The sequence below is a fragment of the Apium graveolens genome, chromosome 10 (assembly GCF_009905375.1).
Source record: "Apium graveolens cultivar Ventura chromosome 10, ASM990537v1, whole genome shotgun sequence".
NCBI lineage: Eukaryota > Viridiplantae > Streptophyta > Magnoliopsida > Apiales > Apiaceae > Apium > Apium graveolens.
The window spans coordinates 102,029,926-102,048,052 of record NC_133656.1 but is presented as its reverse complement, the minus strand read 5'-3'; the positions used below and the strand labels follow the sequence as shown (position 1 = coordinate 102,048,052).

At 40.2% G+C, this 18,127-nt stretch overlaps 1 protein-coding gene and 1 non-coding gene across 2 annotated transcripts; one reads left to right on the top strand and one right to left on the bottom strand.

The window, feature by feature from the left end:
• Positions 1–749: 749 nt before the first annotated feature.
• Positions 750–2,523, top strand: LOC141693732 (tetraketide alpha-pyrone reductase 1). Its single transcript, XM_074498893.1, has 5 exons — positions 750–928; positions 1,098–1,270; positions 1,443–1,794; positions 1,898–2,090; positions 2,171–2,523. The coding sequence occupies exons 1-5, from the start codon at positions 817–819 to the stop codon at positions 2,310–2,312; spliced, it is 972 nt and encodes a 323-aa protein (XP_074354994.1). The 5' UTR covers positions 750–816; the 3' UTR covers positions 2,313–2,523.
• A 4,695-nt stretch (positions 2,524–7,218) lies between these two features.
• LOC141694901 (small nucleolar RNA R71) lies at positions 7,219–7,325 on the bottom strand. The gene has a single exon (XR_012564180.1). It is a non-coding gene; the product is annotated as a small nucleolar RNA R71 (small nucleolar RNA).
• Between the last annotated feature and the right edge of the window lie 10,802 nt (positions 7,326–18,127).

Genomic DNA, 18,127 nt, shown 5'->3' with positions numbered 1-18,127 from the left:
CTCCTCCTCATTAGTTCAGCCGGTTAAGATCTTATTCGTTTACGGAAAATTATGAGTTCGTCTAAAATATCAACATACTACATATTTGAGAAATATTAGCATCAAAAAACACATTTGAGAGATATGTATTAATCTTTTTTTAAAAAAATACTCCATCCGTCCCACTGAATTGTTTACGTTATTTTTCGGCATATTTTTTAATACTCGTTTAAAGTATAGTTTCATAATATTTTTTTAATTTTTTTTAAATAAAAGTGTTATGTTTAAACTTTTATTCAAAAAAAATGAGGGAATAACAAAGTACACATGTTTAAGTACGTGTTTTTTTACTTGTAAAAATTGAAAAAAAATAAACACACATTTTTTTACCTCTAGCATTACAAATGAGGTTTTTGTAATTGTTGATCAAATTTGTATCACCTTAATTTTATCTGTTTTTATTTATAGCAGACCAGTCATTATCTCGGTGATATGAATCTTTGCATTTACCGACCTCAAAATAATGACTACAAGTTGATGATAAGTTCACAGCCTCTTTGGCGGTCACTAATCAGGAATTATAGTATATGTAGAGCATTAAAAATTCCCCATCACAAGTATATGATGACTTACCTTTCCTACATTCTTCCTAGCTAATTCCTCCCACCTCCAAACCAAAAACTTATTAAAAAAAATGAAAGCTTGTATCATGTACTTGATGTGTGAGATTATATAAATATGTACATTGATCTACATATAACCTTCAGAGCCAAACAATCTATAAATGCATGTGTTAAGGAAGAAACAGGTATTTAACAAATAACAAGTATTAAGAATATGATGAAAGGGAAAGTATGTGTGACTGGTGCATCTGGCTTTCTGGCTTCATGGCTCATCAAGCGCTTACTCCTGTCTGGTTATCATGTCATTGGGACTGTAAGAGATCCAGGTTATTACTTATATATTCCCTTTCACTATATACATCATCACTGTTACTCTCATACTACGTTCACTTACCAGTTCTCGTCAAAAACTTTAGTGTTAGGAGGCGGACTTAGCAGGATTATTAAGTTCCCATATGCAGAAATAATACCTGAATTACATTTTTATAAATTCAGATGATGATAAGAAACTTGCTCATCTGTGGAAGCTGGAAGGAGCCAAGGACAGACTTCAGCTAGTAAAAGCAGAGCTAACAGAGGAGGGCAGCTTTGATAGTGCAATCTTTGGCTGTGCCGGTGTCTTCCATACTGCTTCTCCGGTCCTTGGACGCCCTACCTCTGATCCCAAGGCATGAACATGCTGCATATAATTGCTTTTTCTTTTTGCTAATTAGCATGATGCATATTTAGTATTATGCAGGCATATTTGTGTCTGGTTGTGCATTATATCAACATACTGCATGCCCATCTGCTTTGCTTGCTTGATTTGTAATTAAGTTGCAACAAAATGTGTCCATTTAGGCAGAAATCTTGAAACCAGCAATCGATGGAACTTTAAATGTGCTTCGTTCCTGCAAAAAGAATCCATCATTAAGGCGTGTGGTTCTAACCTCATCCTCGTCAACTGTAAGAGCAAGAGATGTTAGTAGCCCGAATGTAGCTCTGGACGAGTCCTCTTGGAGTTCAGTAGAACTGTGTGAACAATATCAGATTTGGTATGCCTTATCGAAAACCTTAGCAGAGAAGGCTGCTTGGGAGTTCTGCAACAACAATAACATTGACCTGGTTACCGTTCTTCCCTCCTTTGTCATCGGACCTAGTTTGCCACAACATTTGTGTTCAACTGCAGCTGATGTTCTTGGCTTACTTAAAGGTATATAGATGCATATACTAGTATGGTATAGTATAGCATATGTAATTCAGTTTCTTTAGATTTTAGTGTTTACATGAACTAATTATTCAGTAAAAAATTGAAGGGGAGACGATAAGATTCCAATACCATGGAAGGATGGGATATGTACACATAGATGATGTGGCTCTCTGTCATATCCTTGTCTATGAGCACAAAGATGCCCACGGCCGCTACTTGTGTAGCTCAACTGTTGTCGACAATGAAGAGCTCACATCCCTTTTGTCTGCACGATATCCAACCCTACCTATTCCTAGAAAGTTTGTTAATCTACTTAATATTAGAAATGATTACTTGTTTTTATGCACAAATCTTTGTGTTAATCCACTAAACTATATAGGTTTGAGAAGCTTGATCGGCCATATTATGAGTTGGACACCACCAAATTGAGGAGTTTGGGATTCAAGTTCAAGTCTCTGGAAGAGATGTTTGACGATTGTGTTGCATACCTAAAGGAGCAAGGCCATCTTCAGCTTCTGTAGTCGATCAGACACTGCTTCAATCTTATAGGCATGAATGTATATGCCAATTAATGATCTTGCTGGTCTTTCTCGATGCATTCACGATTGAATGTGTTATGCATGAGAATATTATAATATGAAAAATGAAAGACACCAGAACCATTGCTCTATACTTCTGTGTACACAAAAAAAAACAGGGAAGCAACCTACAGTTTTATGAGCTTTTGAGTTACCTTCTAGCATAGTACAGCAGTACAGCAGTGACAGAGCTATACTTTCGAATATTTAGCTCAGTGAACAGCTTGATATTAGGAATCACAGAAGAAAAACTTTAGGATAGAGTTAATAATCCTTTTCAAATAATCAGACAAGCCATAACCTCAACTGCTTCTGGTGGAACCTAATGAACTAAAGTTGACAACATGTCCAGGATCATAAAAGAAATACTGTATAACATAGACAAGAACGTAGTGCCATATATTTCAAACTGCACGTCACCGGTAATATGCTTGGTCTTCTCTGCGATAAAATAGGGGTAACAGGAGCCTTGTCATACAATGCAACCACAGTTCACACCAAACCAACACCGGATAGGAAATTGATGGAAGCAATTAGTATAAGAAGCTACAAGCTAGTCCAGAAATATATGAATCAATATTATCTTACAGGTTACTATTGTTGGAAAATGTGGGTAGTAGCCCCACATTGTCGAGTCAATTTGAGCCATAGTTTGAGTGGACGAATGTCGCGTGCGCGCGACAAGTGACACTTGGAACGTGTTTTCCTCCGTGAGAGCTTTTCGAGACACTTTGAATCACTCAAAATGACTAAGAGATGGATGAGATATGATCATCCAAAGTTAGTCACTTAGTTGTGAAAATTTGTGAAAGTCCCACGTTGATTTTGCAAAGGAGAATGCATAACTTTATATAGTAAAACACTTATGTAGTATTTAAATGTGTTACTTATGTATTGGCCCAACAACTACATGCGCGCAGGCTGCCTGAATAATTATTTAATTTCCACTGGGTTTGGGCTCTTAAATTCTTAATTCATTTTTTATTACGAATTATTATAATTGATTTGGCAAAATAATAATTCTGATTCAATTACGGAACTTGCACATACGGTGAGAGCCGTAATAGCTTTAAGGAGACAGTATACGCTGGACTCGAGAATTTATCTTATTATATCCTTTTATTGTCTATTCTGTTATTCGTATATTTTGTTTGTATTAATCGCAGATTGTGGTTCACAATCTTAAATCTATTATTATTTTATATATGTGACTAATACATCTGTCTCTGCCTGTTTTGTTGAGTAACAGATCTATAGACGATAACACTGTGAACAATACAATAAACATGACGGCTGATCCCAACGCACAGATCGTTGGATCTGATGGGGTTCACCAGCAGGCGATTAACCCTAACGCACAAATCGTGGTATCTGATGGAGGTCAAACACCTGTTGGACATGTGCCTTCGGGACATGTGCCTGTGGGACACACTATCATTTGACAGTTTAGTGTGCCTCTTGGACAGATATCGGCAGGATTCACTCCTCCGATTATACCTGCGGTGCCTACTAGTGTGCATACACCTGTAGTACAGACACACGTACCATTTGTCCCACATGTGGTGCCTGCTGCACATGTTATGCCAACTATGTCTGCTGCACACGTTGAAAAATCTGAGAAGTTCAACGGAACGAACTTCAAACGTTGGCAGCAAAAGATGTACTTCTATCTGACCACGTTGCATCTGGATCGCTTCCTGAAGGAAGATGTACCATTGCTCACTGGTGAGAGCAACACGCAGACTTTGTATGATGTGGATGCTTGGAAGCACTCTGACTATATATGTCGGAATTATGTGCTGAATTGTTTAGCTAACTCGTTGTATAACGTGTATAGCTCGAAGCCAACAGCTAAGGCCTTATGGGAGTCACTTGACCATAAGTATAAAATCGAGGACGCTGGGGCAAAGAAGTGGACTGTTGGCCGTTTTCTTGAATATAAGATGACAGATTCTAAGACTTTGGTCAGTCAGATGCAAGAACTGCAGGTGATTATTCATGAAATTCATGCTGGAGGAATGACCATTAGTGAATCTTTTCAAGTTGCTACTCTGATTAAAAAGCTGCCACCTGCATGGAAAATGTTCAAGAACTACCTTAAGCACAAGCGAAAGGAGATGACCATGGAGGATACGAAGTGATCGTGGAGGTGAATATATTGAACCCTTTGGGGAATTATATTCACAACATGGTATAATCTATGAGGTCACTGCACCATACTCCCCTCATTCAAATGGAGTGGCTGAGAGGAAGAATCGCACTCTCAAAGAAATGATGAATGTGATGTTGCTAAACTCTGGACTTCCGCAGTCGATGTGGGGGGAAGCCATCTTAAGCGCGAATAATATTTTAAATATTACTATGCGCAAGAATATGGATGTAAGTCCTTATGAAATGTGGAAGAAAAAGAAACCAAGTTACCAACACTTGAAAGTGTGGGGGTACCTGGCAAAGGTACTGGTCCCACACCTAAGAAAGTAAAGATTGGTCCAAAGACTGTGGATTGTATCTTTATCGGATATCCACCACATAGCACTGCATATCGGTTTCTCGTATATGATTCCAAGATTCCTGACATTCAGAAGAATACGATTATGGAATCTAGGAATGCCTCATTTTTTGAGACGACGTTTCCTTGCAATCCAGGAAACGAACCCCCTACAACGTCTAAACGAGCTCATGAGTCTATAAAGGACAATAATGAGAATAAATAAAGTGAGGATGGAAATGTGGGGGTAGTGAGAAAGAGCAAAAGACAACTGATAAGTGGCATTTTATACCACTTAGAGCGTCTTAAAATAGCTTAAATTGGTGCCTTGAAATCAAGTATTTTATGTATTTGATGCGTTTTTCTAGTGTTTATGCATTTCAGGGTATTAGTTGCATTTCAGAGGAGTAATCATCAAGAATAAGTCTTGGCATGTGTTCACCATTACGAGAGGAAGGAAATGGGCAGATTACAGCGAAGAAACAGAGCAAACTCAGGATTTTTCCAGTAGGGTCCTGAGCGCCCGCTCAGCTATGCTGAGCGCCCGCTCAGCTATGCTGAGCGGCCGCGCAGGGTCGGGAAAAAAGATAATTTATTTTAGGACTTCTACTTCTGTTTGGCTTCCACTTCTATGTAATCTGAGTTTTATGGGACTATTATATAAGTAGATTTGGAGACGTTTTCATGAGGTTGGATCGTTGTATTAAGCAAGGAGCGTAGGAGATAAGGAAGAAGACCGTTTTAGCACACAGCAACGAAGAGGAAGCATATTTTCTTGTGATTCTTATTTCGTTGTAACGTTGGATGCTAGTTTTCTTACTTTGAACTTAATTACTCTTGTGACGTACTCTGATTTAATATAATTAGTTTAGTTATTATTTTCTTGTGTTGTTTATCATGATTTCATATGAACCCATGATGACGATAAGTGCTATTATGGGCTAATCGTGATCATGGGGTCATAACGGATTTGCTATGGAATTCTTTAGTTAATTATTTAATACCTTAGTGTGTGATGATTGTATGATATCTAGTAGTGGTTGTGCGTATTCATCTTATGTGCGTCGCGAACATATAAGATAGGGTGTTAATCTCTTGTGAAGCGACGGTGGATCTTGAGATTTAGAACTTGCCATGCTAGCATAGGTTCATGTATGATGTGCATGATTAGTGGGTAACTCTAACAGTTTTATTTGCCCTGTGTAATCAAAAGGAATAACTTGTGCTTAAATCGTTATGTTGTCAATTTCTGTAGACATATAGGAACTCAACATAATTGATGCCTATTCAACTTCTATCTTAATTGTGGATGCTTGGTAGAATGGTATGAGTACAATGAAAGTTGGCTTTTATCAGTTTCGTGTTATTCGATTAATATCATCACTATCACATGCTAAGGTAATAACAATAACTATTGAAGGAAGTAGTAATGAAGTTGTGATCTCATGAGTGTTTTAATATTGTTAATTGAAGTGTTATTTAAGTGATAAACTAAGTAATTAATTGTAGTTAACATTTAGTCAACAATTCTAAGTGTTAGTGTCTTAACATTGAGAAGTAATCATACGTTGGTGCGTGAGTTTAATTAAACAATAATTAGTCTGAGTCTCTGTGGGAACGAACTAGAAAGTATTCTATATTCCTTGCGAACGCGTATAATTGCGTGTATTTTTAGCGCGTGTTTCCGCCCTAACAAGTTTTTGGCGCCGCTGCCGGGGACTCGGCGTATTTATTTAGTTTATATACTTACCATCATTGGTCATTAGGACTCAGTGATTATGACGTAGTTGTTACTTATTATTTCTGGTTGTGTTTCAGGTACTTAAGCGAGCGTTTATGCAAACTCGTTCTCGTACTCGCAAGAGGACTTTAGATACAGCTGAGGAGACAGACGAAGTTCTTGATATTCCGGAGAAGATAGATTTTGAAGATTCGGATTCAGGAACTGAGCAGAAAGAACCAGTAATCATGGGTGATCGTATTGTTCAAGCTGATCCAGCTCTTATGGACTTTTCTCGACCTAAAATTGATGACATTCAGTCAAGCATTCTTCATCCGGCTATTCAAGCTAACACCTTTGAAATCAAGCCGGGCACTATTCAGATTGTGCAGAATTCTGTTTCTTTTGGAGAAGCTGCGACTGAAGACCCCAACATGCACATAAGGAATTTTGTCGAGATCTGCAGCACTTTCAAGTATAATGGCGTGATTGATGAGGCTATCAAGCTGAGGCTTTTCCCATTCTCACTGAGGGACAAAGCTAAGGACTGGTTACATTCTGAACCAGCTGGGTCTATCACTACTTGGCAAGATCTTGTGCAAAAGTTTCTGGTGAAGTTTTATCCGATGGCAAAGACTGCTGCTATGAGGAGTGCTCTTACTCAGTTTGCGCAGCAACCTACAGAATCTATGTGTGAAGCTTGGGAACGCTACAAGGAAATGTTGAGAAAGTGTCCACATCATGGAATGCCCGATTGCATGGTGATCAATGGTTTCTATAATGGTTTGGGGGCCCAATCTCGGCCCATACTCGATGCAGCAGCTGGAGGCGCCTTATGGGCCAAAAGCTATACTGAGGCTTATAATCTTATCAAAACTATGGCTGCAAATGAGCATCAAAACCCAACTCAGAGGATGATGCCTGGGAAGGTAGCAGGTATTCTGGAAGTCGATGCAGCCACCGCTATTGCAGCGCAGCTCCAGGCGCTGTCGATGAAGGTTGATTCTCTAGCTACATATGGAGTTAATCAAATAGCTATGGTCTGCGAGCTTTGTGCAGGTTCTCATGCTATGGATCAGTGTTCTCTTGTCAACGAATCTGTTCAGTATGTGAATAATTATCAGTGACAACAGCAGCCTGTGCCAGCAACTTATCATCCTAACAACAGAAATCATCCAAATTTCAGCTGGGGTAATAATCAGAATGTTATTCAGCCACCATATCAGCAAGGTGTGAGTAAACAGTTTAATCCACCTGGATTCCAGCAACCACAGCAGTATGCTCAAAGGCAATCATATCCTCAACAGGGAAGTGCAGCTGCACCTACTAGTGCTGATTTTGAGGAACTTAAGCTGTTATGCAAGAGTCAGGCGGTTTTTATCAAGACCTTGGAAAATCAAATCGGTCAAATAGCCAATGCAGTGCTCAATCGTCAACCTGGCACACTTCCCAGTGACACAGAAGTACCAGGAAGGAAGGAAGCTAAAGAGCAAGTCAAGGCTATTACCTTAAGGTCTGGGAAAGTTGCTGATGCTGAAAAGGCAAAAGAAGGAGAATCTGAAGTTAGAGATGAAGAAGCTAAGCAAAAGGAGAAAGCGGCGGAACCAAGGAAGACTATTGTTGAACACACTCTGCCTGAGGGTAATACAGGGGAGAAACAGCTCTATCATCCACCACCTTTCCCTAAGAGATTGCAGCAGCAAAAGCTGGATAAACAGTTCGGTAAGTTTCTGGAGGTGTTCAAGAAACTTCACATCAATATACCTTTCGCTGAGGCTCTGGAGCAAATGCCTAGTTATGCGAAGTTTATGAAGAGTATTCTTTCAAGGAAGGTGAAACTGGATGACCTTGAGACCGTTGCTCTAACGGAAGAATGCAGCGCTGTTCTGCAGCAAAAGTTACCTCCAAAGCTTAAAGATCCAGGTAGCTTCACCATTCCTTGCACCATTGGCAAGTTGACTTTTGACAAGTGCCTTTGTGATTTGGGAGCAAGCATCAATCTGATGCCGTTGTCGATCTTTAAAAAGTTGGATTTGCCTGATCCAAAACCCACCTACATGTCTCTACAATTGGCTGATCGTTCTATTACTTACCCAAGGGGCATAGTGGAGGATGTGCTAGTCAAGGTGGATAAGCTCTTCTTTCCTGCAGATTTTGTTATTCTGGATTTCGAGGAAGATAAGAAGATTCCCATAATCTTGGGAAGACCTTTCTTGGCTACTGGTCGTACCTTGATAGATGTGCAGAAAGGTGAACTTACTATGCGGGTACAAGATCAGGATGTGACCTTCAACGTGTTCAAGGCAATGAAATTCCCTACAGAAGACGAGGAGTGTTTAAAAGTGGATGTGATTGATTCTGCGGTTACTTCAGAACTCGATCACATGCTAATGTCTGATGCATTGGAAAAAGCCTTAGTGGGGGATTTTGACAGTGATGATGAAGATGGCAACGAGCAACTACAATATCTGAATGCTTCTCCCTGGAAGCGAAAGCTGGACATGCCGTTTGAATCTCTTGGTACTGCTGACCTCAAGAATGCTGAAGGAAAGCTCAAACCATCAATAGAGGAAGCACCTACCTTGGAGCTCAAGCCATTACCTGAATACTCGAGGTATGCTTTTTTAGGTGATGCATCTACTTTACCTGTTATTATTGCATCTGACCTTTCAGGAAGTGAGGAAGACAAGCTCTTAAGGATTTTGAGAGAATTCAAATCAACTATTGGATGGACCATAACAGACATCAAGGGAATCAACCCTTCATATTGTATGCATAAAATTCTGCTAGAGGAAGGTAGTAAGCCAACTGTTGAGCAGCAGCGCAGACTTAATCCTATCATGAAGGAGGTGGTGAAGAAAGAAATTCTGAAATGGCTGGATGCAGGCATCATTTATCCTATTTCTGACAGTTCTTGGGTGAGCCCCGTACAATGTGTGCCTAAGAAAGGAGGTATTATTGTGGTAGCAAATGATAAGAACGAGCTCATCCCTACTCGAACAGTTACGGGATGGAGAGTATGCATGGATTATTGAAAGTTGAACAAAGCCACGAGGAAGGATCACTTCCCTCTCCCATTCATTGATCTGATGCTTGACAGGTTGGCTGGTCATGAGTATTATTGTCTTCTGGATGGCTATTCAGGGTATAATCAGATTTGTATTGCACCAGAGGATCAGGAAAAGACCACATTCACGTGTCCATTTGGCACGTTCGCTTTTCGAAGAGTTTCGTTTGGGTTATGTGGTGTACCGGCCACTTTTCAGAGATGTATGATGGCGATATTCTCTGACATGATTGGAAATAATGTCGAGGTGTTCATGGACGACTTCTCCGTCTTTGGACATTCGTATGATGAATGTTTGAATAATCTTCGTGCCGTACTCAAAAGGTGCGTGGAAACTAATTTGGTGCTCAATTGGGAGAAATGTCATTTTATGGTGCGTGAAGGCATTATTCTTGGGCATAAGGTCTCTAGCAAGGGTCTAGAGGTGGACAAGGCCAAGGTGGGAGTCATTGAAAATCTTCCACCACCTATTTCTGTGAAAGGAATCCGTAGTTTTCTTGGTCATGCGGGTTTTTATCGGCGGTTCATCAAGGACTTTTCAAAGATATCTAAGCCATTGTGCAACTTGCTTGAGAAAGATGTGCCTTTCAAATTTGATGATGATTGTTTGTCGGCATTCGAGACTCTCAAGAAGAGTTTGATCACTGCACCAGTTATTACAACACCAGATTGGAGAGAGCCGTTTGAGATGATGTGTGATGCAAGTGATTATGCGGTAGGTGCAGTTCTTGGACAGCGCAAGAAGAATCTCTTTCATGTGGTCTACTATGCGAGTAAGACCTTAAATGGGGCCCAAATGAACTACACCACTACGGAGAAGGAGCTCTTGGCTATAGTCTTTAATTTCGAGAAATTTTGATCTTATCTGCTTGGGACAAAAGTGACAGTATTCACTAATTATGCGGCCATTCGCTATTTGGTTTCCAAGAAGGATTCGAAGCCGAGACTCATTCGTTGGGTGCTCTTACTTCAGGAATTTGAGTTAGAGATCAAGGATCGAAAAGGTACTGAGAATCAAGTAGCTGACCATCTTTCTAGGTTGGAGAATCCCGAGTCTACTTCACAAGATAAGACATTGATCAATGAATCTTTTCCGGATGAGTAGTTGTTCGCAGTTCAGGAGGAAGAGCCATGGTTTGCAGATATTGTAAATTATCTTGTCAGCAATATAATGCCTCCTAATTTGACCTCAGCTCAAAAGAAGAAGTTTCTGCATGAGGTGAAGTGGTATATGTGGGATGAACCATATTTGTTTAGACAGGGAGTTGACCAGATCATGAGGAGATGTATCCCGTTCTGTGAGACGGAGGGGATATTACGAGACTGCCACTCCACAGTTTATGGTGGGCACTATGGTGGTGAGAAGATGGCAGCTCGTATTCTACAAGCAGGTTTTTTCTGGCCTACTTTGTTTAAGGATGCTCATCAGTTTGTTTTAAGGTGTGATAATTGCCAAAGAGTGGGAAATTTGACGAGAAAGGATGAGATGCCGTTAAATGTGATGCTTGAAGTCGAGGTCTTTGATGTTTGGGGAATCGATTTCATGGGGCCTTTTGTCTCATCCTGCAATAATCAGTACATCTTGATGGCAGTCGATTATGTCTCAAAATGGGTAGAAGTCAAAGCTCTACCGACAAATGATGCAAAGGCAGTGCTGAATTTTCTTCATAAGCAGATTTTCACAAGGTTTGGAACACCTCGGGTAATCATAAGTGATGAAGGGTCGCATTTCTGCAACCGTAAGTTCACTTCTATGATGCAGCGTTATAATGTGAATCATCGAGTTGCTACTTCCTATCATCCGTAAACAAATGGTCAAGCGGAAGTGTCTAACATAGAGATCAAGCGCATTCTAGAGAAGGTTATTTGTCCGTCAAGGAAGGATTGGTCTTTAAAGCTCGATGAAGCTGTTTGGGCTTACAGAACAACATACAAAACTCCACTTGGTATATCCCCGTTTCAGCTGATGTAAGGTAAGGGATGTCATTTACCTGCGGAGCTTGAGCATAAGGCCTACTGGGCGTTGAAAAAGTTGAACCTGGATTTAAATACAGCTGGTAAGAAGAGAATGCTTCAGCTTAATGAACTTGATGAATTCCGACTTCAAGTGTACGAGAATAACAAAATGTACAAGGAAAAGGTGAAGAGGTGGCACGATAGGAAGCTACATCCTAAGTTATTCGTGACGGGGTAACAAGTTCTCTTATTCAACTCTCGTCTCTGACTTTTTCCTGAGAAGTTGAAATCAAGGTGGTCTGGACCTTTTATTGTCAAAACTGTGTTTCCACATGGAGCGGTGGAAATTTTTGAGAATGATCCGGACCAAGCATTCAAGGTTAATGGTCAGCGTTTGAAGCACTACTATGGGGATATGGCAAACCGAGAAGTGGTTAGTGCCATTTTATTGACTACTTGAGAAAGGTACGCAACGTCAAGCTAATGACGAAAAAGAAGCGCTGCGTGGGAGGCAACCCATGATTTGTTGTTACAGAAACCCTTAAAAGTTAATAACCTATCCAAAAACACAAAAAAATCAGAAAAAAGGGACTGAATTTTTTTTTTCCAGTGACCCCCTGAGCGCCCGCTCAGCTGCTGAGCGCCCGCTCAGGGGTCGACTGCCAGAATTTTTTTTTTAAGTTCAGAAAAAAATCAAAAAAATCAGAAAAATAAAAAAAATCAATTTTAGCCCATAAACCCATGATTTTTTCCTACTACCCCATCATTTTATCCCTCAACCCCACTCCTAATCTAGTTTTAACCTAATTCACATCCTATATATACATACACCTATCCTACATATCCCCCACAAACTTTCTACACTCAAACTCTCTCCCAAACACAAATACTCAGTTCTTAAACACTTTTATTCAAGATTCAATGACACCCAAGAGAGCATGAACTATTGATAGTAGCAGCACAGTCCCTACTGCTGATTCAACGAGGGGTACTGCTGCGAGGCCTCGGTTGAATGACAGAGCTGCGGAGGAGGAGTACACTAGGCTTTTGGGGAAGCCGATTCTAAATGAGAGAGGGTTTTTGCCATCGGGGAGGGATGGTGAGTTGCTACCTATGATTGCAGAGAAGGGGTGGATAGCTTTTTATGAGTCGCCCGAAGCAGTGCCGATGAGTGTGGTTCGCGAGTTCTATGCGAACGCGAAGGCCGAGAAGAATGGGTTTTCTGTGGTCCGAGGGCTGACGGTTGATTATCACCCAGCGGTGATTCGCCGTGTGATTGGGCAGCGAGAGAGGAAGCCCGAGGAGGAGAACTGGAATGAGAAGACTGCTGAGAATTTCGACTTGGATATGATTTATGCTACTCTCTGTAGGCCGGGCACAGTGTGGACCTTCAAGATCGGCACTAATGAGTATCATCACTTCCCGGCGATCGCTATGAACAGGTATGCCCGTGCATGGAATGCATTTATTTGTGCTAATATTTTGCCTTCTTCACATTCACATGAGGTCACGGTTGAGAGAGCACAGTTGTTGTGGGGAATTCTTAATGAGGAGTACTGTGGACCTTGGTGAGTTTATCTACCAAGGAATTCTGAAGTTTTTGAGGGGAGCTAAGCACATGAACATCCCTTATGCATCTACGGTCATGAAGCTTTGCCGAACAGTGGGAGTAAACTGGCCGTCTCATGAGCAGTTGTAGTTTCCGGCCGCTCCGATTGATTCTGGGACTCTGAATGGGATGCAGGAGTGGACAGGTGGTGAGCCCGAGGAGCATGGGCTGGGTTATCATCTTCCAGGAGGGCGTCCAGCATGAGGTGCTACTATGGCTAGGCCTAGGCGTGATGAGGCTGGTTCTTCGAGAGCTTAGGAGGGTGCTGGGATGGCTGATGCCCAGTATATGAGGCTTTCACGGCGGATGGATGCCATGAACGAGACATAGAGCAGGTTTGCTCAGGAGCTCACCCTTGCGTTAGGGACTGCTTTTCGGGGCCTTGGAGCTGATATCCAGTGGCCAGTTTTTGGTGAGGACTCTGCATATCCGCCGCCTGATACTCCACCCACTGAGGGTGATGATGATGATGACTCCGAGTAGGTATACCCTGTATTCCTTTCTACTACCTTCACTGGGGACAGTGAAGATTTTAAGTTTGGGGGTGGTAGTTAAGGAATATTTTGTGTGTGTCATATAGCTGCATATTCATGATAGTTTAGTTCATATAGTTGCATAATTTTTGCCATATAATTTTTTTTATTGTTTTTTTTATTTATAGCTTTATTCGTTTATCATGTCATATAGCTCATGCATATACCATGATCCCTTTTGCGATGATTTATCGACTGATTTGTGATATTGATGCGAGTGTAGTGATAGCATTAAAGTGATATTGAGTCGTGTAGGTTGATATGCATGCTAGAAGCACTTGTATTTTCACTAAGTCTTAAAGAATGCTTAAGGGCTAGATTGTTTTTATGATCTGATTGTTTTCGAGGTTAATCTATTTATTATGCTTAGAATTTGATAATAGGTTCTTAGTGATAAAGGCATGAAAAAGAAAAAATGGAGTAAAAAAATGGAATTTGTTGCTAGCTGTGGCTAGGCGTCAATTGGCTAGTAGCCGGCTCGTATGTTATGCGAGTAGTCTAGGGTTGAGCAAGACGGAGCGAAACGCACTTGCTCAGAAATTTTGAAAAAATAAAGAAAAAAAAAGAAGGAAAAAAAAGAAGTATGTGTTTATGCATAATTGATCACGAGTGGGCTCTTTGGTATTCGAGTTATTAAGTTCTTAGGGGACTTTGTGCCTAGTGTCCTAAGGTTTTTAGAGTCTGGGATCCGCTAACCTAACACTCGCTACATGGATGCCATTGTATAAGTCTTTTGTGGACCTCACTCATTGCACGGTCAAATAAGCATTGTTGTTGTGAATAAAAGCATGATTCCGTAATAAGCTCCAGAATTCTTGTAGTGTTATATGTTACTTTGTGCCTAGAATTTTTATTCTTTGTATAATCATATGATTGCCTATCTGTTAATCATGGTTGAGTCATAATAATTGATCTAGTTCTGAAGCATATCTGTTAAGCATTTGCACACACCACGTTTCTGGCTGTATGTTCGTTTGCATGAGTTTATCGATCTTTAGTCGCCTAACTGCATTTGTTGAGATGTTGTGAATTAGTTGGTTTGTTCGTAGTAAGGGGGATCGCTGCATTTCATATAGATTGCATTCATGCATATTTTTATTTATTTTTCAGTCTATGACGCTTGAGGACAAGCATCGATTTAAGTTTGGGGGTGTGATAAGTGGCATTTTATACCACTTAGAGCGTCTTAAAATAGCTTAAATTGGTGCCTTGAAATCAAGTATTTTGTGTATTTGATGCGTTTTTCTTGTGTTTATGCATTTCAGGGTATTAGTTGCATTTCGGAGGAGTAATCATCAAGAATAAGCCTTGGCATGTGTTCACCATTGCGAGAGGAAGGAAATGGGCAGATTACAGCGAAGAAACGGAGCAAACTCAGGATTTTTCCAGTAGGGTCCTGAGCGCTGCTGAGCGGCCGCGCAGAAAGCTGAGCGCCCGCTCAGCTATGCTGAGCTGCCGCGCAGGGTCGGGAAAAAAGATAATTTATTTTAGGACTTCTACTTCTGTTTGGCTTCCACTTCTATATAATCTGAGTTTTATGGGACTATTATATAAGTAGATTTGGAGACGTTTTCATGAGGTTAGATCGTTGTATTAAGCAAGGAGCGTAGGAGATAAGGAAGAAGACCGTTTTAGCACACAACAACGAAGAGGAAGCATATTTTCTTGTGATTCTTATTTCGTTGTAACGTTGGATGCTAGTTTTCTTACTTTGAACTTAATTACTCTTGTGACGTACTCTGATTTAATATAATTAGTTTAGTTATTATTTTCTTGTGTTGTTTATCATGATTTCATATGAACCCATGATGACGATAAGTGCTATTATGGGCTAATCGTGATCATGGGGTCGTAACGGATTTGCTATGGAATTCTTTAGTTAATTATTTAATACCTTAGTGTGTGATGATTGTATGATATCTAGTAGTGGTTGTGCGTATTCGTCTTATGTGTGTCGCGAACATATAATATAGGGTGTTAATCTCTTGTGAAGCGACGGTGGATCTTGAGATTTGGAACTTGTCATGCTAGCATAGGTTCATGTATAATGTGCATGATTAGTGGGTAACTCTAACAGTTTTATTTGCCCTGTGTAATCAAAAGGAATAACTTGTGCTTAAATCGTTATGTTGTCAATTTCTGTAGACATATAGGAACTCAACATAATTGATGCCTATTCAACTTTTATCTTAATTGTGGATGCTTGGTAGAATGGTATGAGTACAATGAAAGTTGGCTTTTATCAGTTTCGTGTTATTCGATTAATATCATCACTGTCACATGCTAAGGTAATAACAATAACTATTGAAGGAAGTAGTAATGAAGTTGTGATCTCATGAGTGTTTTAATATTGTTAATTGAAGTGTTATTTAAGTGATAAACTAAGTAATTAATTGTAGTTAATATTTAGTCAACAATTCTAAGTGTTAGTGTTTTAACATTGAGAAGTAATCATACGTTGGTGCGTGAGTTTAATTAAACAATAATTAGTCTGAGTCTCTGTGGGAACGAACTAGAAAGTATTCTATATTCCTTGCGAACGCGTATACTTGCGTGTATTTTTAGCTCTTGTTTCCGCCCTAACAACAACGTACGGAGAAATCCTATGGGTCTGACTTTATGACATATTTGCTCGAGAAAGGTGACCCGAAAACCTATAAGGAAGCGGTTACCTCACCCGATGGCCCCATGTGGAAAGAGGCCAATAAAAATGAAGTTGATTTAATTCTGTAGAATCACACTTGGGAATTAGTTTCCAAACGGTTGTAAGCCGTTTGGCAGCAAGTGGGTTTTCAAGAAGAAATTGAAAACTGATGGTACTATCGACAAGTACAAGGCAAGACTTGTAATTAAAGGATACAAGCAACAGAAAGGTCTTGACTACTTTGACACATATTCTCCTGTAACGAGAATAACATCTATAAGGATGATGTTTGTTATCGTTGCAATGCGAAATTTAGTAGTACATCAAATGGATGTGAAAACAGCTTTCCTAAATGGGGATATAGATGAGGAAATCTATATGGAACAACCTGAAGGATTCGTTATCCCGGGTCAAGAGAGGAAAGTCTGTAGATTAGTGAAGTCACTGTATGGCTTGAAACAAGCGCCTATGAAATGGCATGAGAAATTTGATGAGGTCGTACTGGCCAATGGCTTCAAGATCAATGAATATGATAGTTGTTCCTATTATAAAGATGATGAAAGCAGTTATGTCAAGGACAATGACAATGGTTATGTCATGATGACTTTGTATGTAGACGATCTACTTATTGCCGGAAGCAATGACAAAATGATCAAATCTACAAAGGACATGCTAAAGGAAAGGTTTGACATGAAAGACATGGGACTAGCAAATGTGATTCTAGGAATCCAAATTTCTAGAACATCAGAAGGACTGACACTGAGTCAACCTCATTATGTTGACAAGATCCTTGAAAAGTTTCTTAAGGATGACCTTGAGAAAGTCAGGACACTTGTGGATAAGACTTTACATCTATCCAAGAACAAAGGTATATCGGTTTCCCAGTTGGAATACTCAAGGATAATTGGAAGTCTGATGTAACTAATGAGTTGTACAAGACCAGACATTGCATACTCAATCAGCAAGTTGAGTAGGTTTACGAGTAATCCGGGAACTGATCACTGGAAAGCGATCATAAGGGTACTGAGGTACTTGAGAGGAACTCGAGACTATGGACTACACTATAAAAGATATCCAGCAGTATTAGAGGGATATACTGACGCGAACTGGATATCCAGTAAGAAGGCTCTAAAGTCTACAAGTGGCTATGTGTTTACAATAGCTGGCGCGACAATCTCATGGAAATCCTCAAAACAAACTGTGATAACTCATTCCACGATGGAAGCTGAGTTCGTGGCACTAGATAAATGCGCCGAAGAGGCTGAATATCTACGCCAATTTTTAGATGATATTCCAAGATGGCCAAAGCCTGTGACTGTAATAGGGATACACTATGATAGTCAATCCGCTATTGGTAGAGCACAGAGCACGATGTATAATGGAAAGTCTCGTCATATACGATGAGGGCATAGTTCCATTAGATAATTGATCTCAACCGGAATTATCACTATTGACTATATACCGTCAAAGGATAATATCGCGGATCCGCTAACTAAAGGGTTATGAAGAGAAGTGGTTGAGAAATCATCGAGAGGGATGGGCCTTAAGCATGTTACTTAACGACGTCATGGTGGCCACCCAACCAATGCTGACTGGAGATCCCAAGAACTTGGTTCAATGGGCCAACTAAATCATGATGACCAAATCACTGTGGGGGAAACCCCTGGCCTGTTCCTATGGTGAGGAAACAATGAGACCCGTATGGTATGAGGTTAAGTCTTTGAGCTTTTAATGATCTTTT